Source organism: Bos taurus, chromosome Y, assembly GCF_002263795.3.
Source record: "Bos taurus isolate L1 Dominette 01449 registration number 42190680 breed Hereford chromosome Y, ARS-UCD2.0, whole genome shotgun sequence".
NCBI classification, from domain to species: Eukaryota; Metazoa; Chordata; class Mammalia; order Artiodactyla; family Bovidae; genus Bos; species Bos taurus.
In genome coordinates this window covers 7,228,671-7,254,848 of record NC_082638.1, presented here as the reverse complement: position 1 = coordinate 7,254,848, position 26,178 = coordinate 7,228,671, and the positions used below count along the sequence as shown (strand labels likewise).

The 26,178-nt window shown below is 37.0% G+C and overlaps 1 protein-coding gene across 2 annotated transcripts in view; it reads left to right on the top strand.

Moving 5' to 3' along the window:
- Positions 1–7,624: 7,624 nt before the first annotated feature.
- USP9Y (ubiquitin specific peptidase 9, Y-linked) overlaps positions 7,625–26,178 on the top strand; it is a 127,141-nt gene continuing 108,587 nt past the window's right edge. The window contains exons 1-5 of one of the 2 annotated variants that reach the window (XM_059883965.1): positions 7,625–7,868; positions 17,043–17,188; positions 20,627–20,706; positions 23,245–23,357; positions 24,687–24,905. In XM_059883965.1, coding sequence (XP_059739948.1) covers positions 7,776–7,868; positions 17,043–17,188; positions 20,627–20,706; positions 23,245–23,357; positions 24,687–24,905 — 651 coding nt within the window. In that variant the 5' untranslated portion in view covers positions 7,625–7,775. The remainder of the gene's footprint in view (positions 7,869–17,042; positions 17,189–20,626; positions 20,707–23,244; positions 23,358–24,686; positions 24,906–26,178) is intronic. The other variant, NM_001145509.2, reaches the window with a different exon arrangement.

Here is a 26,178-nt window from a genome sequence, read left to right as displayed (position 1 = left end):
AGAGGCTTTGGTATAGTCAGTAAAGCAGAAGTAGATGTTTTTCTGGAACTCATGCTTTTTTGATAATCCAGAGGATGTTGGCAATTTGATCTTTGATCCCTCTACCTTTTCTAAATCCAGCTTGAACATCTGGAAGTTCTTGGCTCACATACTGTTGAAGCCTGGGTTGGAGAGTTTGGAGCATTTCTTTGCTAGTGTGAGAGATGAATGCAATTGTGCGGTAGTTTGAACATTCTTTGGCCTTGCTGTTCTTTGGGATTGGAACAAAAACTGACCTTTCCAGCCCTGTGGCCCTGCTGAGTTTTCAAATTTGCTAGCATATTGAGTGCAGCACTTTCACAGCATCATCTTTCAGGATTTGGAATAGCTCAACTGGAATTCTATCACCTCCACTAGCTCTGTTTGTAGTGCTGACTTCACATTCTAGGATATCTGGCTCTAAGTGAGTGATCACTTGTTAAGATTTTTTTTATAGTTCTTCTGTGTATTTTTGCCATCTCTTTTTAATATCTTCTGCTTCTGTTTAGGCCCATGCTGTTTCTGTCCTTTATTAGGCCCATCTTTGCATGAAATGTTCCTTTGACATCTCTCAGTTTCTTGGAGAAGAAATCTTTCCCATTCTCTTATTTTCCTCTATTTCTTTGTACTTATCACTGAAGAAGGCTTATCTCTGTTTGCTGTCCTCTGGAACTCTGCATTCAGATAGGTATATCTTTCCTTTTCTTCTTTGGCTTTAGCTTCTCTTCTTCTCTCAGCTGTTTGTAAGGCCTTCTCAGACAAGCATTTTGCATTGTTGCATTTCTTTCTTGGGAATAGTCTTCATTACTGCCTCTTCTACAATGTCACAAACCTCAATCTGTAGTGCGTCGTACACTCTTGATCTATCAGATCTAATCTGTTGAATCTGTTTGTCACTTCCACTGTGTAATCATAAGGAGTTTGACTTAGGTAGGTCATATCTGATTGGTCTATTGACTTTGGTGGTAAGGAGTTCATGATCTGAGCCACAGTCAGCTCCTGGTCTTGTTTTTGCTGACTGTATACAGCTTCTTCTGCTGCTGCAAAGAACATAATCAATGTAATTTTGGTATTGACCATATGGTGATGTCCATATGTAGAATTTTCTCTTGGTATGTTGGAAGAGGGTGACAGTGAGTTCTCTTGGTTAACTCTGTTAACCTTTGCCCTGCTTCCTTTTGTACTCCAAGGCTAAACTTGTCTGTTACTCCAGCTATCTCTTGACTTCCTACTTTTGTGTTCCAGTCTCCTGTGATGAAAAGGGTTAGGGTTAGGGAGGTGTTTTTGGGAGGTGTTTTTTGGGAGGTGTTAGTTCTAGGTCTTGTAGGTGTTCCCAGAACTGTTCAGCTTCTTCAGCATTAATGCTTGGGGCATAGCCTTGGATTACTGTGATACTGAATGTGAGTTGAATTACATTTAATTTGGAAATAAATAGAGATCATTGTTTCATTTTTGAGATTGCACCCTAGTACTGCATTTCAAACTCATTTGTTGGCTATGAAGACTTTTCCATTTCTTCTAAGGGATTCCTGCCCACAAAATAGATGTGATGGTCATCTGAATTAAATTTTCCCATTCTGGTCCATTTTAGTTCACTGATGCCTAAATGAGAGGGACTGGTAGTGTAAAATCTCAGTCTTGCTCACTAAACCCTCACTAAATGAGAGGGACTGGTGGTGTGAAAATCTGAGCCTTGCTCACTAAAGCCTCAGTCCAGTTATCTACTGATGGGTGAGGTTGCACTCCCTCCCTGCTAGTTGTTTGGCCTGAGGTGATCCAGGCCTGGGTACTCTGGGCTCTGTGGTAGGGTAAATGATGAACTCCAAGTGGGTTTATGCCAAGGGGCAGCTTCCTTCCTCGACATCCCTTTGTCTGCCCCTGCCAATCTGTGCCTTCTCTGGAATTTTTGCAACACTAGCAGGTGGTTTTGGTTCAGTCTCCTGTGGAGTCACTGCTCCTTTTCTCTAGGTCTTGGTGCACTCAAGATTTTGTTTGTATCCTCCAAGATTGTAGTCTCTGGTTGCCTCAGTCTTGTGGAAGTTTTTTAATCAAATCCCACTGGTATTAAAGGTCAGATTCCCTGGGAATTCCCAGTCCTTTTGTCAGGTCCCAGGCTGGGAAGCCTGATGCGGAATTCGGAACCTTCATAACAGTGGGAGAACTTTTTTGGTATTACTGCTCTCCAGTTTGTGGGTCACCCACCTGGTGGGATGGAATTTGAATTTACCATTAATGTGCCCCTTCTTGCTATCTCACTGCAGCTTCTTTGTCTTTGGACATTGTGTATCTTTTTTTGATGGGTTCCAGTACCCTTCTGGCCCTGTTGTTAAATAATATATTGTAATTTTGTTACTCTTGCAGGAGGAGACCTGTGCACTGCTTCTGCTCCACCATCTTGAACCATAAGCTCTGTAGTTTGTTTTGAATCAGGAAGTATGACACCTTCAGCTTTGTTCTTTTTCAAAATTGTTTTAACTGAGTTGACTTGAGATTACATTTGAATTTTATGATGAATGTTTATGTACAAAAAATGTTTTTGGTATATTGATTGGGATTTCATTGATTCTACAGATAGACGTCTTCTAAATTTTTAAAACAATTTTAAATTATTTATTTAGTTGGCTGCATTGGCTCTTAGTTGCAGCATATTGGGAGATTTTTTTTTCAGTTGTAGCCTGTAAACTCTTGGTTGGGGCATGTGGGATCTAGCACCCTGACCAGGGAAGGAACCTGGGACCCTGCATTGGGAACACAGAGTCTTGCCACTGGACCACCAAGGATGTCCCTAGATTGACATTGTTTTTTATTATTTATTTATTTTTGCTGCGCTGAGTCTCTGTTGCTGCACGCAAGCTTTTTCTGGTTGACTCAGACAGGGGCTGCTCTTCACTGTAGTTGTGAGCATCTCACTGTGGTGGCTTTTCTTGTTTTGGAACATGGGCTCTGGGTGCACAGGCTTCAGTAGTTGCAGCACAAAGACTGTAAAGCACGGACTCAGAAGATGTGCACAGGCTTAGTGGCTCCGTAGGGGACATGTGAAATCTTCCTAGGCCAGGGATCAAACCCATATCCTGTGCAGTGGTAGGCAGATTATTATCTGCTCTACCTAGATTCGATATTTTATTAATAAGTCCTCTAATCTGTGACATGGGTTATCTTTCCATTTATTAATAGTTTCTTTGATTTCTTTTAGAAATGTAGTTTTTCAGGGTATGTGGAACCTTTTTTCTTTGGTTAAGTTTATTCTTAAGTATTTTATTCTTTTTTAATGTTCAGATAAAAATATTTTCTTAATTTCCTCTTTGAATTTTTTTTTTAGTGAACTGGTTTTTAGAGTGTTGACTTTTGTACCTTGAAACTTTCGTGAAACTGTTAATTCTAATAGTTTTTATATTGTGGAAGCTTTAGTGTTATGCATATGGTTCAGCAGTAGCAATGTTTATGTATGAGATTATGTAATTTCCTGCAGGCAGAATTTATATACCTTTTTTGATTGTGATGCCTTTTGTTCTTTCTTTCCTAAATGCCCTGACTCAGAGTTACAAATCTGTATTAAATAAGAGTGGTGAATTAGCATTGCCTCTTCCTAATCTTAGAAAGCTTTCAGTATTATGGTTTTTGCTGTGGATTTTTCATATTTGGCTTCTTAGGTTGGGTTTCCTTCTCTATTGTTGATCATAAGAGGATGTTCAATTTTGTCTAATCCTTTTTCTCAATCAGTTAAGATGATCATTGGTGTTTCTCCCTTTACTCTGCTAGTGTGGAGTATTATGTTGTTTGATTTGAAAATCCCCCTTGGTTGTAGTGTTTAAACCATAATGTGCTGTTGAATTTGATTTGATAGTAGAGTATTTTGATGAGGATTTTTGCATCAGTATTCATCAGGAATTTTTGCATCAATATTCTCGTTCCTTGTTGCTAAAATATATTAAAAAAAAGATCTTAAATAACAGCCTTACTTGATGAGTTAAGGTACTAGGAAAAGAACTTACCCCACAGTTAGCAAGAGGAAGGAAATAATAAAGATGAGTACAGAGATAAAGAATAGAACTAAAATAGAGAAAATCAGTGAAACCAAACTGCTCTTTGAAGAAGTCAATAAAATTGACAAATGAGAGTGATAATAAAGAGAAGACTGAAATTACTGAAACTAGAAATGAAACTGGAACTATAACACTTATAACACATATGCCAAAATATGTTGACTTCTAAGAAAATAGCATGTACTATTATATACATCACTAAATTAAGTAAACTAGAAGATGCAGAGAAACAGCTAGAAACATTAAAACCGATCAGGATCAAATCATTGCATAGACATTAAACTACTAAGAAGACTTCATCAATAATCAAAAATCTTCCAACAAAGAAAAGCACTGAACCCGATGATATTACTTGTGAATTCTTTCAAACATTCAAGTGATATGTATTTGAATGTTAAATATTTACACAGTATCTTTATAGCAATGTTCTGAAATTTTTACAAAAATTGAAGAGGAGGAAATGTTTGTTGAGTCTAGCATTAGGCTGCTGCTTCAGCCAAAGACTGAAGAAATCTACAGACTAAAAGACACCTACAGACCAGTATCCCTTGTACACAGTGATGCAAAGTAAACAACAAAATGCTAACAAACTGCATTCAGCAGCATATTAGAAGAATTATACACAGTGATTAAGTGAGAGTTATTCTTGGAGTATAGGTGTGGTTCAGTGTACAAAAATTAATCAGTGTAAGCAAACTAATAGCATAAGGAGAAAAAGTACATAATAATCTCAATTTTGGGGGATAAACATTTAATAAAATTCTTCTCAGGATTTTGAGATACCATCGTTCTTGTAGCCTGTAAATTTTTTGCTAGGGAAATTTCTAATAATCATATATAGGTGCTCTTGTATGTGACAAGTCATTTTTCTCTTACTCCTTTTGAGATTCTCTTTTAGTCTGACTTCTGATTGTTAGGTATCTAGGCATGAGTGTCTAGTGTGCGTTTCAGAGTTCTTTGTTGAAATTCTCTCTTTGTGTATTTTCTAGTTTTGTTTATCTGTGTTCTCTTTCAGGTCATTCTGCAGTTTTAAGACATTTGAAAAACATTTTACAGGGTTGGTTGTCTACTTCTTTGATCAGGCCTTATTTCCGTATTTTTGGTGTGCTTTATGATTTTTTGTTGCTGAGTTAGGGTTCATTGGCAAAAACAGCCAGAGTTGCAGACTTTACTGATTGCCTTTGTGTAGAGGGAAAACTTCACCAGTCAGGCCACCTAGATGGAGGAGCTCTCAGACCTTCTTAGGCATTTATGTTATTGGCTTTGTGTGCTTTTCTCCTATGCCTCTGTCAGGAAATCCCTAGGAAAGCCAGAAATCTCAACATAAGTTCCACTTCATTACTTCTGTCCTGGGAGAGGCATCAGTTGGAGCCAAGAACTGGGTATTATTTCTCTCTTTTACTTTGAGCTACACTGGGTTGGAAAATGAACCAGTGTAATAAAACTCAGTGTACTCTTCAGCTCCTCACAGTTCTCTGTTCTATTAAATAACTCTCCTGAGTCTGAAAGCTCTATTTTAACCAGTTTCTAGCTGTATCAGAATTGTATGTTGATCCACCTATTCCTGTTAACTTACTATTCATGTGGGAGAACAAGTGCCTGTATTATTTATGTGGGAGAACCAGTGCCTGTAGCTGCTCTCTTGCTGATGTCAGTCTTCTAGTATGGACTTTTAACTAAAGAAAAGTGATACTTTTCTAGTCCTAAAAATATGTTGAAATACTGAAGTTTGAATATGAGGGAAAACGCTGTGATCTAAAGGAAATCTAACATTGCTGAATTCATTTTAAGTGATTTGAGTAATTTCTAAATTGCTTTTTAGTTTTTTAGGATATAGTGTCTTTGCATTGCTAAATTGCTACTTGGACAAAACACTGAGACTTTGCAAGAAATACTAGTTATGATCTGGGAGAAAGGTAGGGGAGGGTGATTGCATTGCCACTTTGTTTCGCTTTGCACTGATTGGTAACTCTTTTGTTGTGAATGACTTATTCCTTTTGCTAGGTTACTTAAGATGTGTCTCTAGATAGAGGGATATGGGCAGATATAATATGACAGAGTAATACAGTTTTAAGATGCTTTAGTTCAATTAACCTCAAACGTCAAAGAAAATACAAAGCAAAGGAGAAGTGTGTGAAGAAAAATTTCAAGTAGGACCCTTCCCCCATGTCAGGAAATAGTATTGTTTTAAAGAGAAATAGGATTAATTCTAGTTCACTTTCCACTTTCATGCATTGGAGAAGGAAATGGCACCCCACTCCAGTGTTCTTGCCTGGAGAATCCCATGGACGGAGAAGCCTGTGGGCTGCAGTCCATGGGGTCGCGCAGAGTCGGACACGACTGAAGTGACTTAGTAGTAGTAGTAGTAGTAGTAGTATACTTTATTACCTGTGCTTTACCTGTGCTCTGAAGTTTCCACAAACTTCTTAGCTGTGCTTTGGTTAAATTACTTAATTTCTTAGACCTTTGTGTTTCTTTGGTATCACAAAATCTGTGTAACCTGAAAACTTACAGAAAGCTAAATGGGGTCTTGGTCCAGGAACAGGTGTCATCTCTATTGTCCTCCCCCAAACACGCATACATAAAATTTTGATTGCAGTTTTACACAAACAGGTTTTTTTCAGAGTCAGCCACGACTAGCCTTAAAAATAATTTTGAACACAGATCACATGATGAGAAACCAGAACGACACTACATTTTTTCAAGTACTTTGTGCAAAAGGACAGATATTTGTGATTTTCAGGAGGGGAGATTTAAGCATATTTTTGACCAAGAAAAATGGATCCAGGAAGAAATGGAGCAGTTGAATCTTAGATCAAGGCTCTTACATGTGGCGCATACACAGTGGGATCAGAAGTCCATGTAAAGAAGGCTAGAAGAAAGAAAATGTTAGAATTAAACAGCTGTTTAAATGAGAATTCATTTTTTTTGAGATGAAAGAAAAAATGATTTAATTTTTGTTACAATAGTTCTCAGAAGATGATAGAATTTCTCCTGTTTTAAAAATGATCTATATAATATAAAATTTGAATGAGAATGTCTGAGTATTAAAAGACATTAGGTGAAAGATTCTGATCTTCCAGTGACCTTGTGGAGATATGTATGTATATGTTTGTTTATGTAATCTGTATGAGTACTTCAGGTGTTTTTTAAATTAATTTTCTTGCTCTACTACCCTTAGAAATCACATTCTCTGTTAACTTGGCTTTTCATTTTATTTACTTAAGAGCAGTATACCTTTAAGTGTTTATATTTTTGCAGTATGTTTAAGGCAAAAACTGATCATTCTCTAGATTCTTTTGTAAGTAAAAAAATGTTAACTAAGAACTTTGCATTTTTTTCTGGAATATTATATATAAATACTTTATGTAAATTTATTGAATAATAATATTTATAAAAGTTTACCTTTTACTTCTGTCTCTCATTTTTACAGCCATCTGTTATTGATTGTAGAGGTTGGTGATGTTAACAATGTATATGTTAAACTTAGAATAATTCATTATTTATCTTTTTAATATTTTAAACAAATATACCCTTTGTTCCCTCTACTTTTAGGTAGTGAAATGGTCTCTTCAAGAATGGTCTGTCCTTGAATTGGAGATATTTGAGGCTGATATATCCTGGTGCTTCGTCTCCTATAAGTGAACTGTAATTTCTTCTCTTACAACAACTAAATAAACAGACAAAATAGCAAAAATCTTTTCTGTTTTGAGTATGACAGCCACTACTCGTGGCTCTCCAGTAGGAGGGAATGACAGCCAGGGCCAGGCTCCTGATGGACAGTCTGAGACCCCCTTCCAGAATCAGGTAGGACATGAAGGCTGTATTGTTTGTGGTGCTTTGAATTAGTAAACAATGACATATCCTGAGTAATTTGTTAAGTAATCATAAAAAACTATTTTTAAGTTATACTTAAAGTAAGTCACTGAGGCTTTTAGTAACAGGAAACCTACTGTACATATGCTTGAGAATGTACCTTTTTAACATAGGGCTTAGTATGAATGTGAGGGCAAATGTGTGAAATCAGTCATTTCTCCTTTAGTTATCAACATTGACTCAAGTCAGCTGTTTATGTTCATGTCTTATCTTTGTACTCACGTTTACCTTATACCTCTGACTAAGTAATAGAATATTTAATCTTCAGATTCCATATTTTTAAAATAACCATAGAGGAAATAATATTAGTAAAGAGTTTAATACAGATTTTAGTATCAGAGTTTTATGCTGACTGACAAAATATTTTTTTCCCCTGTTCTCTGGAAGAATTTGCGTATGATTAATATATTAAAACCTTTATTAACAGTGATTCTTTGATTCTGGTATCTAATATTGGTAACTTATATTTATTGTATTAAGAGATTAATGCATTTCATTGAAGTTTGCAAAAGAGTTTTGCAAAAGTATTGGCTTTCATTTTTATCCTTCCATATATGTATTTTAAAATTTTCATAGTTATTCCTTTTGCTTTCTTAGGGTTTGTTGTTCATTTTCTAGTTTAGGTAAGTGAACTTTCTAGTTTAGATAAGGTGATTGTTCCACTTTTATTTCAGTTTTTCTGTTTTCTAAGACATGTATTTTATACTATAAATTTTTGCTATACCATATCCCATGACTTTTGATGTATGTTTGCATTTACTGTTATTTAGTTAATGTTTTAAAATTTGTGTGGTGATTTTTGTTTGTAAAGAATACTTTATAAACATGATGCTTCATTTGCAAGCAGTTAGAGATTTTCTGGGTAACTTTTTGTCTTGGTTTGTAAATTAATTCCTTTGTGGGTAGAGAGTCTATTCTCTGGTGTCTCACATGGAAATTTATTGAGGGTTGAAATGTTGCTAAAGATCCTAGAGTCAGAAATAGCACCCATTCCAGTATTCTTGCCTGGAAAATCCCATGGACAGAGGAGCCTAACAGGCTATGGTCTGTGAGGTCACAGAGAGTCAGAACAGAGAGAGAGACAGTGAGAGTGAGAGACACATCCCTATGTCCTCCCCCACAACATGTCGTCAATTTCAATTTCTGCTTCTTAAAAAAAAGCTGTATGTTATGTTATAGCATTCATTGTACATGTCAGTTAAATGTAGTTTCCTCAGTATTCGTTTCATATATTCTGTTCAGTAGATAGCCTTATTTCTTTATATATATATATAATTTTATTTTTGGCCATGTTGGATCCTCATTGGTGTGTGGGCTTTTCACTACTTGGAGCCAGTGAAAGCTACCATCTAGTTGTAGTGGGTGGGTTTCTTATTCTGGTGGCTTCTCTTGTTGCAGAGCACAGGCTCTAGAGTGCTTCAGTAGTGTTAGCACATGGGCTCAGCAGTTGCAGATTCTGGGTCTAAAAATCAAAGGCTCAGTAGCTGTGATGCAGAGACTGCCGCATATGGCGTCTTTCTGGATCAGGGATCAAACCCTGTCTCTTGCATTGACAGGACTCTTCACCACTGAGGCACCAGAGAACCCTAACCTTGTTTTATTTAGTTTGAAATCTGCTGGGTTTTTTACTAGTTGAGCCCTCTGTTTGTCTCTACCTGGGATTGCGATTTGATCATAATACTCTTCTGTGTTGTATCAATTTTAGCTAGATGTATTTTGAACCAATAAGATGGATTCACATTGAAAATAGTGACTTGGGAAGATAGGGAGTAATTGAGTCATTAATCTTTACATTCATATCTCTTATGTGTGTAGAGATTTCCTTTTATCTCGAATAATTCTTCTACCTCTAGCTCTCACATATTAATATAGGTATACCACTTTGCCAGGAGAAAGGAAGATTATTGTTAGGAAGGATATCATATCCTTTTTTAAACAGCATTCATTGTTTTATTATTGTCTTTCACTATTCCCCTGAATACTACTATTTAAAATTGTTCTTGATTGCACTTTTTAATGGGCTTTTAGAGTCAGGGCAGACTTGAGCATAAAGTACAGTTTTTTTAATCTTGCTTATACTACCTTCCCACTCCTTGCCACTATCTTCATTTACCAAAGGTGGTACATTTATTATAATCAGTGAAACTATATTGATGAATCATTATCACAAACTCCATGGTTTACATTATGGTTCACTTGGTCTTTTCTGTATTCTGTCAGTTTTGACAAAGATATCTTCAGTTCAGTTCAGTCACTCAGTTGTGTCCGATTCTTGGTGGACCCCATGAATCGCAGCACGCCAGGCCTCCCTGTCCATCACCAGCTCCCAGAGTTCACTCAAACTCACATCCATCCAGTCAGTGATACCATCCAGCCATCTCATCCTCTGTCGTCCCCTTCTCCTTCTGCTCCCAATCCCTCCCAGCATCAAGAGTCTTTTCCAGTGAGACAGCTCTTCACATGAGGTGGCCAAAGTACTGGAGTTTCAGCTTTAGCATCATTCATTCCAGAGAACACCCAGGGTTGATCTCCTTTAGAATGGACTGGTTGGATTTCCTTGCAGTCCAAGGGACTCTCAAGAGTCTTCTCCAACACCACAGTTCAAAAGCATCAATTCTTCGGCACTCAGCTTTCTTCACAGTCCCAACTCTCACATCCATACATGACCACAGGAAAAACCATAGCCTTGACTAGATGGACCTTTGTTGGCAAAGTAATGTCTCTGCTTTTCAATATGCTGTCTAAGTTGGTCATAACTTTTCTTTCAAGGAGTAAGCGTCTTTTAATTTCATGGCTGCAGACACCATCTGAAGTGAGTTTGGAGCCCAAAAAAATAAAGTCTGACACTGTTTCCACTGTTTCCCCATCTATTTCCCATGAAGTGATGGGACCAGATGCCATGATCTTAGTTTTGTGAATGTTGACCTTTAAGCCAACTTTTTCACTCTCCACTTTCACTTTCATCAAGAGGCTTTTTAGTTCCTCTTCACTTTCTGCCATAAGGGTGGTGTCATCTGCATATCTGAGGTTATTGATATTTCTCCCGGTACTCTTGATTCCAGCTTGTGCGTCTTCCAGCCCACCGTGTCTCATGATATACTCTGCATATAAATTAAATAAGCAAGGTGACAATATACAGCCTTGACATACTCCTTTTTCTATTTGGAACCAGTCTGTTGTTCATGTCCATTTCTAACTGTTGCTTCCTGACCTGCACACATGTTTCTCAAGAGGCAGGTGAGGTGGTCTGGTATTCCCATCTCTTTCAGAATTTTCCACAGTTCATTGTGATCCACACAGTCAAAAGGCTTTGGCGTAGTCAGTAAAGCAGAAATAGATGTTTTTCTGGAACTCTTGCTTTTTCGATGATCCAGCGGATGTTGGCAGTTTGGTCTCTGGTTCCTCTGCCTTTTCTAAAACCAGCTTGAACATCAGGAAGTTAATGGTTCATGTATTGCTGAAGCCTGGCTTGGAGAATTTTGAGCATTATTTGACTAGCCTGTGAGATGAGTGCAATTGTGCAGTAGTTTGAGCATTCTTTGGCATTGCCTTTCATTGGGATTAGAATGAAAACTGACGTTTTCCAGTCCTGTGGCCACTGCTGAGTTTTCCAAAGATATCTTAGTATACTATAATAAAACAGTTTCACTGCACTAAAGTCTCCTTGGCCTTTTCATCCCTCCCTTCTCTGAATCCCTGGTGACTACTTGGTCTTTTGATGATGTTTGTTTAATTGCTAAGTTATGTCCAAGTCTTTGTGACTCCATGAACTGTAGCCCACCAGGTTCTCTGTCCATGGGATTTTCCAGGCAAGAATACAGGAGTGGGTAGCCATTCCCTTCTCCAGGGAATCTTCCCAACCCAGGGACTGAACCCAAGTCTCCTTTATTGGCAGGAGGATTTTTTTTTTTTTAAATCACTGAGCCTCAAGGGAAGCCCAGTTGGTCTTTTACTTGCCTCTAGTTTTGCCTTTTACAGAATGTGGTGTAGTTGGAATCATGCAGTGTGTAATCTTTTCAGATTAACTTCTTTCACTTTAATATGGGTTTAAAGTTCTTTGTCTTCTCATAGCTTAGTAGCTTTTTTTTTTTTTTTTAATCAGTGTGAAACATTCCGTTGTCTGGATGTTCCACAGATTTAATCTGTTCACTTACTGAGGGACAGCTTGGTTGCCTCCAAGTTTTGGCAGTTAACAAAATTATGACTAAACAACAGTGGGATTTTTCAGCTTGTTTAAACACTAAGGAGTGTAATTGCTAGATTGTATAATAAAAATATACTTAGTTTTGTAAAAAGTAAAACAGAGCTGCCAGATTGTTTTATAAGAGGCTGTACTAGCATTTGGTTTTGTCAAGATTGTAGATTTTGGCTATTCAGATGTTTATGTTTTGGTATCTCATTGTTTTACTGTATAATTCCTTAATGACTTGTGATATTAAACATCTTTTCCAGTGGTTAGTTATTACTTGTTAGTCTTCTTTGATGAGGTGTCTCTTCAGGTCTTTTGCCTATTTTTGTATCAGGTTATTTTCTTACTGTTGAATTTGAGGAGTCCCTGGTGGCTCAGATGGTAAAGCATGTGCCTAAAATGTGGGACATCTGGATTTGATCCCTGGGTCAGTAAGATCCGCTGGAGAAAGTAATGTTGACCCACTCCATAGTCTTCCTTGGGAAATCCCATGGACGGAGGAGCCGCCTGGTATGCTATAGTCCATGGGGCTGCAAAGTCGGACACAACCAAGCGACTTCACTTTCAGTTTCTTTCAGTTTTATGCTTTGGACAGCTGTACTTTATTTTGCAAATATTTTCTCCCAGTCTTTGTCCTAGTAACTTGTCTTCTCATTCTCTTGACAGTTTCTTTCATTGAACAGAAATCATTAATTTTAGTGAAGTCCATCTTCTTTAACTGTCTTTGTTGTTATATCTGAAGTTAGCATCAAACCCAAGGTCACCTAGATTTTCTGTTATTTTCTTTTCTAAGAGGATTACAGTTTTGTGTTTTACATTTAAGTCTGATTTGTTTTTAGTTAATTGTGAGGGTTACAGTCTAGGCTCTGAATTCTTATTTTTGCATGTGGTTGTTCATTTGCTACATTATACATTGTAAGCCTTTCTTTTCACCATTGTTATTATCTTTGTGTCTTTGTCCCTTTGCCAAAGATCAGTTGATTCTCTTGCTATGGGTCTGTTTCTGTATCTTTCTTTTTTCCTTAAACTTTATGTTTGTCTTTGGCAAATGAAGCATAAAGTTGAGTTTTCCTTTTTAAAATATTTATTTAGCTGCATTCAGTTCAGTTCAGTCGCACAGTCATGTCTGACTCTTGCATCCATACATGACCACTGGAAAAACCATAGCCTTGACTAGACAGACCTTTTTTAGGTCTTAGTTACAGCACATGGATTGTTTGTTGCATTCTCTGGGATCTTTCATTGCAGTAGTTTATGGCTCAGTAGTTTATGGCTCATAGGCTTAATTGCCCTGCAGCATGTGGGATCTTCATTCCCTGACCAGGCATTGAACCTGAGTTCTGTACTTAGCAAGGCAAATTCTTAACCATTGGCCCACCAGGGAAGTTCCTGAACTGCTCTTTGATCCACTTAATCTTTGCCTTTATTTAGTGTATTTAGACCTTTGAGGTTTAACGTGATTATTAAAATAGTTGGATAAGTACCTTCCATATTTATTACTATTTTCTGTTAATTGCTCTTGTCCTTATATTTGTGTTTCATGTTCCTTCCACCTTTTGTGGTTTTAATGATTCCCATTTCTCTCCTGTTTTAACATACCATTCATATCTTTTTCTTAAACTTTTTTTTTAACTTTTGTAGTGGTTGCCTTAGTGTTTGCAGTATACATGTGTAACTAATCTGTACATTCACTGTTATATGGGTAGTTTTAAGTTCCTTGTAGTAAATTATTCATAACTCCTCTTTCTGGTCTTTTATATCATTGATACTGTTTTTTTCATTTCCCCAAGTCTATAATTTTATATACGTTATTGCTTATATTGAACAAATTATGAGTTAGTGCAAGTAACAGCTAAGATAATTCTTCAGCACTCAAGCTTTATGGTCTCACATCATATGTAACTGCTGCTGCTGCTGCTGAGTCACTTCAGTCATGTCCGACTCTGCAACCCCATAGATGGCAGCCCACTGGGTCCCCTGTCCCTGGGATTCTCCAGGCAAGAGCACTGGAGTGGGTTGCCATTTCCTTTTCCAATGCATGAAAGTGAAAAGTGAAAGTGAAGGTGCTCAGTCGTGTCTGACTCTTTGCGACCCCATGGACTGTAGCCCACTAGTCTGCTCTGTCCATGGGATTTTCCAGGTAAGAGTACTGGAATGGGTTGCCATTTCCTTCTCCACCATGTGTAACTACTAGAGAAAGTTAAGTTGATTCAGGAGATCTTCTCTCCCACATTACAGGCATGTTCTTTACCTTCTGAGCCACCAGGGAAGCCCAAGAGTACTGGAGTGGGTAGCCTTTCCCTTCTCCAGGGAATCTTCCCAACCCAGGGATCAAACCCAGGTCTCCTGCATTGCAGGTGGATTCTTTACCAGCTGAGCCACAAGGGAAGCCCAAGAATACTGGAGTGGGTAGCCTATCCCTTCTCCAGGGGATCTTCCCAACCCAGGAATTGAACTGGGATCTCCTGCATTGCAGCTGGATTCTTCACCAGATGAGCTACCAGGGAAGCTGCAAGTTGGTTAGATTCTAAAAAAAACCTAGTAGGTTAGGCAGTGGTTCCTAAGGATCAGCCCTATTAAGAATAGAATGCTTGAAGAATGTATTTCAGAATGGCTACCTTGTCCATCCTAGTGGGAACACCAGGGAATTTTTTTCCAGTCTTCATTTTGAAAGCTTGATAGGACTGTCTGGAAGTAAAGCTTAGAAAGGTACTGAATCCCTTTAAGTTTTGACCTCTTGGAGTTTTTAACTCTCCAACTTACCATATTCAGCTTCTAGCAATTAATCAATTACAATTTAGGTTTTCTTACTTCAGTACAATAGTACCTCCCCCTGCCCCAGGCCACTTTATTCCCAATGAAAAGATTCCAGGACCCTCAGTGAATGCGTGAAACTTGAAGGTAGCATTTCTATGTATATTGATAACTATGTTTTTTCTTAAACATTGACACCTGTGATGGAGTTTATAAGTTAGACACACTAAGAGATTAACAGTAATTAATAATAAAAAAGAACTTTGCAGTAATAGTATGCTATAAGTCAAATGAATGTGTTCTCAAAATATCGTGCACAATGTGATGCCTTTTATATCTAAATACTCATGTACTTTGGATTTAACTTGAGGTGCAGCAGCAGACTTTGGTTGAACTTCTTTTTCCTTCTTCACAATTTCACATAAATAGAAAATTTATTCATACCATAAGTCCTAGTAGTCTCAGCATATGATTTTTCTTTTCCTTTTTAATTCAAGAACTTACAACTTTTCACCTAAAGGAAGTACTGTGCAGCTTTCTTTGACATTTCTGAATTTTGCCAGAATCACACTTTGTGCTTGATTGTCATAATTAAATAAAATAAGGGTTGCTTGAACAGAAACACTGCATTATAAAAGCAATCTCATAATTGGGACAAACTCATGATGCTCTTGTTGAGGGCACAGGAAGGTGGGGCAGGGTCAGCATGGCTTGAGATTTCATATATTTACTCAGAGTGGCTCACAGTCTAAAACTTTATGATTACTTATTTTTTGAATTTTCTATTTTATAGATTTAATCTGCATTTGGCTACAGCTAACTAAAACTTGGAAAATGAAACTGCAGCTAACGCTATAGCTGCTGGTTTGGTTTCCATGGAGGTTTATGCTTGTGATTTTCTGTTCTGGCAGTTTTGATTCCCTGTGTTCCCCTAACTCTTTTCTCATTTTGTGTTTGACCGTTTTCGCTTTGACCTTAGTTCTTTGCTCAATCTGAGAACCATTGTTGGTTTTCATTTTATTCAACTTTTTTATTTTTTAAATATTTTCCCCCTTTTCTGAAGTATAGTAAATCTACAATGTTGTGTTTCAAGTGTATAGCAGTGTTCAGCTCTTTTAGCTGTTAAGAAGGAGTAACAGCTTACAAACTCCTTACTAGTTGTATTGTAAAGCAAAAGTCTTTTCCTATACTTCTTTCTTTCTTTTTGGGTTCTTGCTTTTAAGCATGTATATTTTATGTAGCCTTCTGGCTAAGTTCTGTCCTTTGTTCTTTTTTTGTAATTTGAAGTAACAAGCACCCATTTTGTCATAGTTTTGGTGCATGAAGATTTTGCAAATCAATTAGTTAAACGGTTCTGTCTTAGTATATTGTGGTTTTGGTCAGCTTGTCACCTTGGATTACATTATTCTGAATATTTGACTGAGTTTGGGGACTTCCTTTCCAGATGTCTGTTGGCTGGAGGCCTCAGTTTCTTACCACATGGTCCTTTGCATCTGTGCACGGTGTCTTCAAGATGTGATTAAGAGTCTTTAGGACCTGGGGCTTCCCCTGATGGCTCAGAGGATAAAGCATCTGCCTACAATGCAGGAGACCCAGGTTCAGTCCCTGGGTTGGAAAGATCCCCTGGAGAAGGAAATGGCAACCCACTCCAGTATTCTTTCCTGAAGAATCCCATGGATAGAGGAGCCTGGCGGGCTATAGTCCACAGGGTCGCAAAGAGTCAGACACAATTTCACACACACATGTAACTTTTAACAGAAAGATTGTCCTAAGAGAAGAGGAGGAAGAAGTCATGATGACTTCTGTGTTGTAGTCACAGAAGTTTCTGTCTCTTTTCCAGTTTTGTATAAAGATTTGTAATTAGAAGGCTCAGTGTGATTATACTGTTTGGCAGCAGGTGTTACCGAACTTACGTTCTGTAATTCTCATCACATTAATTCATGTAGTATTATATAGCCATTAATTCACTCTTATTATAAGATTCTTAATTATATGGAAAAATTCTCATAGATTGACAGGAAAAGAGAAGCAATGTGGTCTCCATTTTATCAAGTATTTACAGATATATATTGACAATATATATATATTTTTGTGTTGGCATCTGAACAGCTAAATATTGTACATATACTATAAAATTTAAATCTATAATATTTCATTTTAAGACCTCATCACCTGATTCTTCCAATGAGAATTCCCCAGCAACTCCTCCAGATGAACAAGGTCAAGGTGATGCTCCACCTCAACATGAAGATGAGGAACCTGCATTTCCTCATGCTGACCTGGCAAAGTTGGATGACATGATCAACCGGTAAGGTCATTGTTTTTGGGGGGAGTTGCTTTTTTTTTTTTTTGAGGGTTTTTTGTTTGTTTAAGTTTTTAAAAATTTATTTTATTGAGGCATAATTGATTTACATTGTTGTGTTAATTTCTTCTTTACTACAAAGCGAGTCCATTGTACATACATACTTTTCATCTTCTTTTCCATTATAGTTTGTCATAGGATATTAAATACAGTTTCCTCGAAAACAGGATCTTGTTGAGATGATTCAAGCATGTTGCATTTATTGGGCACTTCTATTATTACAATGTAATATATAATGAAATAATTATACAACTTACCATAATGCAGTATCAATGGGAACCCTGAGCTTGTTTTCCTGCAATTACACAGTCCCTTCTGGGGATGATGGGAGACAGTGATACCTGAAGTGTCTTGCTTATGTCCAGTTTACTCAATACTCTGTTTTGGTTGCTCTCACTGTAGAAAAAGAAAGGATGTTGGAAATGGAGGCAGGCTTTTTGGTACTTTTGTGACAATCTCAGTATATTCCACGTTGACTTTAATCCAGAATATATGGATTATTGGATTATATGGAGATTTGAAGTTGTTTCAAAAATACTTTAAAGGCCGCTGTCATTTGTGATCTCAAGCTGTTGATCTGCCTCTAGCATGGGCAAAGTTGATTGACCTGGCTTCTTCACAGATAGTCTTGGGTCCATTCCTTCCCAGCTTGTGGGTCTTTTGTGGTTGGAAAGTAATACTCAGGCTCCTTTGAAAGCTGAGATAGGAGATCAGGCACTAGCTGGGATAGAGAAGTCCCTGTCTCAGTTTCTTTCAGAATCTCTGCTAATGTTAGCAATATGTCAAAACTTCCAGTGTTCACTCGTTGTTGCCATGATTCTAGTCTGTTTTTAACACAGCTACTTTATCTGCCGACTTGAGCACAGCTGAAGTGACAGAATGAGTTTGTTGAGCAGATTGAACATGTCACACAAGTGAACAAGTTTTGTGACCCATTCTGTGTCACAAAAATATGCTGCCAGTGGTGACAGTTTTCTAAAAGAAATCACTGGAGTGGCTCTCATAACTGAAAAACTCTGGCTAGCCACCTGCCTTTAGAAAGCAATGTCATGTCTCTGTATAAGAGAAAAGATATGTGCTTTGCATTGATCTCCCAACAGAGCTGTGTCAACAGGTTTGAGTTAGGGCATGTTGTTTAGTGCAGTTGCTTATTTTAATCACATTCTGTGTAACTTTATGTTCAAGTGACATTTTTTCAGGTACCCAGCATTTCTCTACGGATAACTCTGTGTAGGCACACTCAGAAGCGACTTCTTTGACACAAGTTGTGAAACCAGAAAGCAGACCAGTCATGGCAGCTGCTCTGTCTGTGCATATACCAATACAAAATGACCCATTCCGTTTTGCTGATACATAGTCAAAAAAGCTGTACTGTTGGCCGGCAGGAAAAGTGTACACGACATATCCTCTTGTCTTGTTGTCAGTAAAGGAAGACTTCTTAACCTAGATTGTGTACCATAGTGACTCATTAATCCTAACTGTTGTGCTTCAGTATCCTCTGCTATTTCATCAATCTGTCTAGTTATGGTGCTAGCCAAGAGAGGAACATGTGGCACATTTTGAACTGTAGCTTGTAAAAGTTCAAGGCCATTGTCTTTAGCAGCAGGCGGGACCAACTGCTCACCAACAGTAAAGGGCTTCTAAACTTTAGCAATGCAGTTAGCCAATAAGAATGATGCTCTCAGTGCAGACACATTCAGTGAAGTGGTGGCCTTCAATAATTGCTTTTGTTCTTTGTTCACCTTTTTTTACTTTTGAAAAATTCTAGCAGCTTGTCTTCTAATGCAGGTTGCTTGGTCTCCATGTAGTGAAGCAGTTTTGAAGATCTCATTACTTTGATGGATAGCTGATTGCCACATATTATACATAGTGTGCTTGGAGAATGTGAATCACCTGTTGCAATGAACATGTAATTTAAGTAGGACTCTTGCTGTGTTGGCAGCAAGGACCCTTGCTGTTGGCAAGGACCCTGTGTTGGCAGTCTTAGAGTCTTCTGCTGTCTCATCATTGGGTCTTCACCCCTTTCAAAGAAGCTCTCCAGAGACATTTATTTTTTACTCACTGGCTAGGTTAGCTTGTGGTCTTAGAAAAACTGCAACCGAGACAGGTGCATGGTGCACAGGTGCCTCTGGAGAAAGAGGCAGGGCTGGAAGTGGTAACTAAAATAATGAAAGGCCACATATGGACTAAAACAAGTGTGGGATTCTGACTTAAAGCTTGCCACCCCATGCGGCTTAATTGTCACCTGCCACTCACTAACGGGGTTTTGGTATGAGTTTGCAAGCAGGTGATGTATCATGGTCTGTGTATTCAAATCTCTCTGCTAATGACTCTATGGACATGAGTCTGAGTGAACTCCGGGAGTTGGTGATGGACAGGGAGGCCTGGCGTGCTGCGATTCATGGGGTCGCAAGGAGTCAGACACGACTGAGCGACTGAACTGAATGATTAGTATTTGCAGCCACCCCCCAGCCCACCTCAGCTCAGACTGAGATCATCAGACAGTAGGTTGTCATAAAGAGCTCACAACTCTGATCCTTTGAATGTGCAGTTCACAGTAGAGTTCAAGTTCCTATGAGAATCTCCTGCCAGTGCTGATCTAACAGGAAGTGGAGCTCAGGCCGCAGTGTGAGCTGTAGAGAGGGGCTGTAGGTATGAATGAAGCTTCACTTTCACTCACTGCTCACCTCTTTATGTAGCGGAGGGACCCCTGCTTTAGAAGTAGTGAGTTAGTAGTAGACACATTCCTATATGACTGAGATTTTTTGATAGTTGAGAAACCTAGCTGGATATGATGGTATCTGCATAATTGCTTTGATGTTGAAGTGTGCTTACAGTATAAAGTCTTGGAGAACATACAATTCACATAATTGTCAGGAAGGGTTGATAAATTGTCTATGTGAATTGAAAAACCAGCCAGATTTCTTTCTCCTCATTTCTTTTGCCTCATTTCTTTTGTTGTGAAGACACAAAAGAAAAAGGTTGTCAAACTGTTTCTTCTTACTAGTAAACCTGAACCACAAAGCAACACTTTTTCTTACTTACTATAATAATGATTATATAATTAATTAATAAGTATTTTTAGTTTTTGTCATCTGTGAAAGTTATTCAATGAATTCTCTCTTAATGTTATGTCTGAATTTTGATAGTGCTTTAAAATACTGTATTTGTAATGTAGTAGCACTAAGCATGTAACTTGCCAAACTCTTTTAAATTGTATGGTGATTATATAATACAGTCAGAGTTTTTAAACTTTTTCTTAGTAAAGCAATTACAGCAGGTAAATTAAATTTATTTATGATTTTAAATTTCATTAAAGTTATTTATGATATTTTATTTGTGCTCAACAACTGCGGCGTTTTAAAGTTCTGTATTAATTTTTAGGCCTCGTTGGGTGGTTCCAGTTTTGCCAAAAGGGGAATTAGAAGTGCTTTTAGAAGCTGCTATTGATCTTAGTAAAAAAGGTGAGTTTATATATTACGGTATTTTTCATTATGCGTGCTATTATACGTATTTTCACATTGTTCTTGATGGCTTTGCTTTTCTCAGTTATAAAATTCTAGATTACACTAGACTAAACTTTCCAGTAGAACTTATAGATATTAAACTTTGAGCTATCATTCATGAAAACATTTGGACAAGCTTTAAGGACCTTAAGACCTTTAAAATTGAATGCAGAATTTTGTTATTATTCATATTTCTAAGGAAGGATCTTTTTTTTCCCCCATATTTTTAAAAGAGATTGTCACTTGAAAGTCAGAAACATTTTCTAGCATGGGTGTGTGCTTTTAGTTGCTCAGTCATGTCCAACTGTTTGCAACCCTATGGACTGTAGCCCTTCAGGCTCGTTTGTCCATGGGGATTCTCCAGGAAAGAATACTGGAGTGGAATGGATTGTCATGCCGTCTTCCAGGGAATCTTCCCAACCCAGGCATTTAAGCCAGGTCTCCCACAATGCAGGTAGATTTTTTACCATCTGAGCCACCAGGGAATCCTAAAAGTACTGGATTGGGTAGTCTGTCCCTTCTCCAGTGGATCTTTCTGATCCAGGAATTGAAGCAGGGTCTCTTGCCACTGCAGGCGGATTCTTCACCAGCTTAGCAACCGGGGAAGCCTGTGGAAGAGCATACGTTACAGTATATTTTATAATTTAAAAGTACTATAAGGCCATGTGGCTTCAGTTATTTTTGTGGACTTTGTTTTGTACCTAAGCCATTAATATTGGAGAAATACGTTAAATTTGCAAATAAATTCAGTATAGTTTATTTTACTTTGCATTTTGAGTCATTTAGTAAAAAAGCCTGTGAAAGCAAAGGAGATGCTAATGGAAAACCCATCTGTTATTGTTTTTGTAATAAACTGTCAAGAATAGTATATTTGACTTTTGTTTAAACACACAGTTTTTTCTGAGAAAGAAAAAAGGTCTTGAGAAATAAAGATTGCCTAAGTGTGTATGTGTTTGTTTTCAAGCAATTAACACAATCTCTTAACCCATATATAAAAATTTTCTGTCGCAATTCATTATGTTTCAGTGAGTTTGTTCAAAAACAATAGCTGAGTTCTTATAGCAGATGAGTTCTTGTATATTCTACTTAGTTACAGCCTTTAAGGCTAAAACAAAGTATAGTAGCATTACGTTTCTGGGTCATCCAATGAAGATTTGAAATTAACTATTCAGAGATATATTTACTAAGTATAATGTTTTTAGGCCTATTTTTAACATCTGTGGTACCTTGGGAAATCTTTCTGACTCCATGACAAAAGTGATAATTTTACCTTCACAGCAGCTATCCTAAACATTTAATGCATTTTTAAAAAATATTTTACAAACATATTCTAATGTCTGTGAAAATATCTTACTGTATAAAAAATGTTTCTCACTTTTTATCAACAGTGTGGTTAGTTTGCATTGTATTTATTTATTGAAGGGCTTATTTGTTCTAGGTCCTAGATAAATAAAAACTGGAAATGCTATTTTGTTTAGTAGCATTCATTTTTTTCTTCTCTTTTTTTCTGGGATCATAGTTACTGTGAAGCGAAGTCTACATTTTTGTGGGAAATCCTGGTTTAACTGACATTAATTTATCAATAAGTAATCAAAACCACAGTATACTTTATTGTGTTAATTCAATCTTTCTGGGTTGTGAAGAATTACAAGTCTTATTCTGGTGATGGAAGCATGTAAGTTTGTTCTATAAAATCACATGAAGTTAAAAAAGAAGATGCTTTAGATATCAGAACGCAAAAGAACTAAATTAGAAGTATAAGACAGGATTCACCTTTTCAATTTGATTATAAACAGATAGTTTACAGCCAAATGAAAATTTTAAGTGATTACTATTTAAAAGTTCTGAGCTATATTTTCAGTAAGTGAATGGAGTGGTTGTATACCATATCTACCTAGTAACTGTTCTTTGTTTTAACAAAGTGTAGTATTGTATTTCAGAGCACTTTGATTAATTTGATGTAGTTTTACATTCATTAATTTGATGTAGTTTAATACAGCTCAGTGTTTCTGAAGTTTATTGAGTTTATTAATACTTTATTTTTCAGTTGCATGTTTTTAATGTAAATAAGTTATCTTTTGGAGAAGGAAATGGCATCCCACTCCAGTACTCTTGCCTGGAGAATCCCATGGATGGAGGAGCCTGGTAGGCTGCAGTCCATGGTCGCTAAGAGTTGGACACGACTGAGGGACTTTACTTTCACTTTTCATTTTCATTCATTGGAGAAGGAAATGGCAACCCACTCCAGTGTTCTTGCCTGGAGAATCCCAGGGACTGTGGAGCCTGGTGGCCTGCCCTCTATGGGGTCTCACAGAGTCTGACAGGACTGAAGCGACTTAGCAGCAGTAGCAGCAGCAAGTTACCTTTTAACCTCTTTCAGTAATTCAGTGTTTTGTTTCAAAAGCTACAATACTATTTTTCAGTTGAAACTAAAATAGTTTATAACAATGTATTTACTTTGTGTCATGCTTAGTTTAATGTTTGACCTTTTCTTAGGTCTTGATGTTAAAAGTGAGGCATGTCAACGTTTTTTCCGAGATGGGCTAACAATATCTTTCACTAAAATTCTTATGGATGAAGCAGTGAGTGGCTGGAAGTTTGAAATTCATGTGAGTCTCATCCTTTATATTGGAGACTGAGGTCTTGTTTACATGGTGGTCCCTGTGGGGTTTTCTCTGGAAAACATTACTGTGAATAATGTATCAGGTCTACTGATATATTTAATACCCTTAAAGGTCTTTAAGAATGAGCTTGACATTTTGAGATGTGTAAACTTGGTTTCATCTGTTACCTGGACCCCCTGTGCCTGTGACTTTATGCAAGATACTGTATTTCATCAAATGTTTGTTGGTTGATGGGAAGAATCCTTCTAATTTATGTACTAGTAAGAATGAAAAATGCTCCAGATGGGGAATATAATAAGAGACCCCCAGTATAGTTGGATAGCAAAAGGTGTGTGAGATTTCATTGTATATGTAGCTGATAAACTATAGCAGAAGTGACAGTCATGGCATCTTGCACAATTTTACTTTTGCGGTTAGTAGAGAGAAAGTCTTCACTGGAAATTTGAATAACTAGTACTCCTGTAAGTTTGTGATTTGAATTCAAATTCACTTTTAATAAAACAACTCAAAAGGAATTTGAAGTTTTTTCAGATTGGTCATGTATTGAAGTGACTGGCATCAGGAAACACAAATTCTTAAGGCAGTATCTTCAGTATGGAACAAAAGTAATTCTTGCTACTGTTACTTTTAAAGATACGTACCTTGGTATTCCAGAGATTTTGAAAGTGTTAAAGGTTTGCATCTTAGTAGAAGCATTGAAACACTGTAATTATAATTAGTCCAAACCTCTGTTCATTTTTGAAATGAAATTAATCAAAAGTTGTGAAGTAAATATACTTTTTGTGGACTTCAACCTGGAAAGCAGAACTTGGAGAATTTTGCAGAAATGATTGTGGCATAATTATAAATCAAATTTTCTGATTTGACATGTGAATTTTTAGTTATAGAAGTATACATGTTGGAAATGATCTTTGACTTTTTAATTGAGACTTAGATTACATGTCTTTATATCTGTTAATTTACATGACTTAAAATATTTGGATTTTGGAATTACTGACTATAGAGTATGAACTCCAAAAAAAGAAAAGTATAAATTGTTTCCTGTGCACATGGAGCAAAAATAGACAACCTCTAGGTCATTTGTAACCCTTCTGAAATAGCTTTTGAAATGGGTAAAATACAATTATGAAGTAAATAACTATGAATTTATTTTACTGATATGTCAGTTTGATCTCAGTATTTGTAAAATGGACTAAAAGTCATATCATCAGTGTAGAAAATGTTGTGAGATCGTTAACAAGATTCTAATCTTTCTGTGTTTGAAATTTCTGTTTTCTCTTTGTAAATCAATTCTTCCACCCCCAATATAAACAGAGATGCATTATTAACAATACTCATCGCCTAGTGGAACTTTGTGTGGCCAAGTTGTCCCAAGACTGGTTTCCACTTCTAGAACTTCTCGCCATGGCCTTAAATCCTCATTGCAAATTTCATGTCTACAATGGTACACGTCCTTGTGAATCAGTTTCCACAAGTGCTCAGTCACCTGAAGATGAATTATTCGCTCATTCCTCAGATCCTCGATCACCAAAAGTGTGTTGGTTTGTTAATTTCAAAATTAAATATTAAAATTGTGCTGTTTTATCTTAGAACTCCAGGGGCATTAATCTCCTTAGTTTTGTTTTGTTATATGTAGGTTTCTGATTAAAGACACATTATTTAATGTGAATTATTGAGTTATTACTGTTGAACTCATGACCAGCCATACTAAATGTAATTTTATGCTTGAACAAAGCTTAATTTATATTTGTTTGTTGATAAGATGCTCATAGGAATCTAATCTATGTTTCCCCTCATAGCAGTGGTTCAGTGCTTTCTGCTTTAGAGAACATAAATAATTAGTATAAATAATGAACATTAACCATTACCTTGTTTGTACTTACTACATATATTTTGTACTTAATATATATTTAACAACAGAAAACATTTATGCAAAGACTATGTTAACACTGATTTTCTGGGTTCTATTATTTTGCTTTCATACTTTTTTTTAAACAATGCATTCAGTTTCTTAGAAAATGTTATGATGAGCATCTGACTTTTGAGTCAAGTAAATAATTTTTTAATTTGTCCTTATTTTATAGGGAATATATCATTTCCTTTATATTAACCCAAATTATAACCAGTTTCAAGGAGACAGGTTGGGAAAAAACAGGAGTTAATTATATGTCAGTAGAGCCCCACTCCAGTACTGTTGCCTGGAAAATCCCATGGTTGGAGGAGCCTGGTACGACTGCAGTCCATGGGGTCGCTAAGAGTCAGACACAGCTGAGTGACTTCACTTTCACTTTCCACTTTCATGCATTGGAGAAGGAAATGGCAACCCACCCCAGTGTTCTTGCCTGGAGAATCCCATGGACTGAAGCCTGGTAGGCTGCAGTCCATGGGGTCACACAGAGTCGGACACGACTGAGGCGACTTAGCAGCAACAGCAGCAGAGATAAGAAAAACAGGCAAAAGCACAGAACCAGTAGACCTGGTTAGGGAAGTCGGCTCTTAGGGACTTTTATATATGTCTATTCTCATGTCTTAGTGGCTTAAGCATTACCTTAATGGCCTTTTACTGTCTCAAAGGCTATTTACTATATTTATTTTAATTAATGCTTAAATATATGGAAAACATTAACATTAGAAACTGCAGGACATATCTTTAGTGTGCATATGTACGCTGTCATGCTTATTAAAATAGAGTATAAAATTAAAGCAAAACAATTCAGAATCCCTATAAAATGACATGCAGTCTCTTTGTAGAGTTAGCTAATTAGTTTCACTGTTTTCTTAGCAATTTTGGATGTCCCTCATTTCT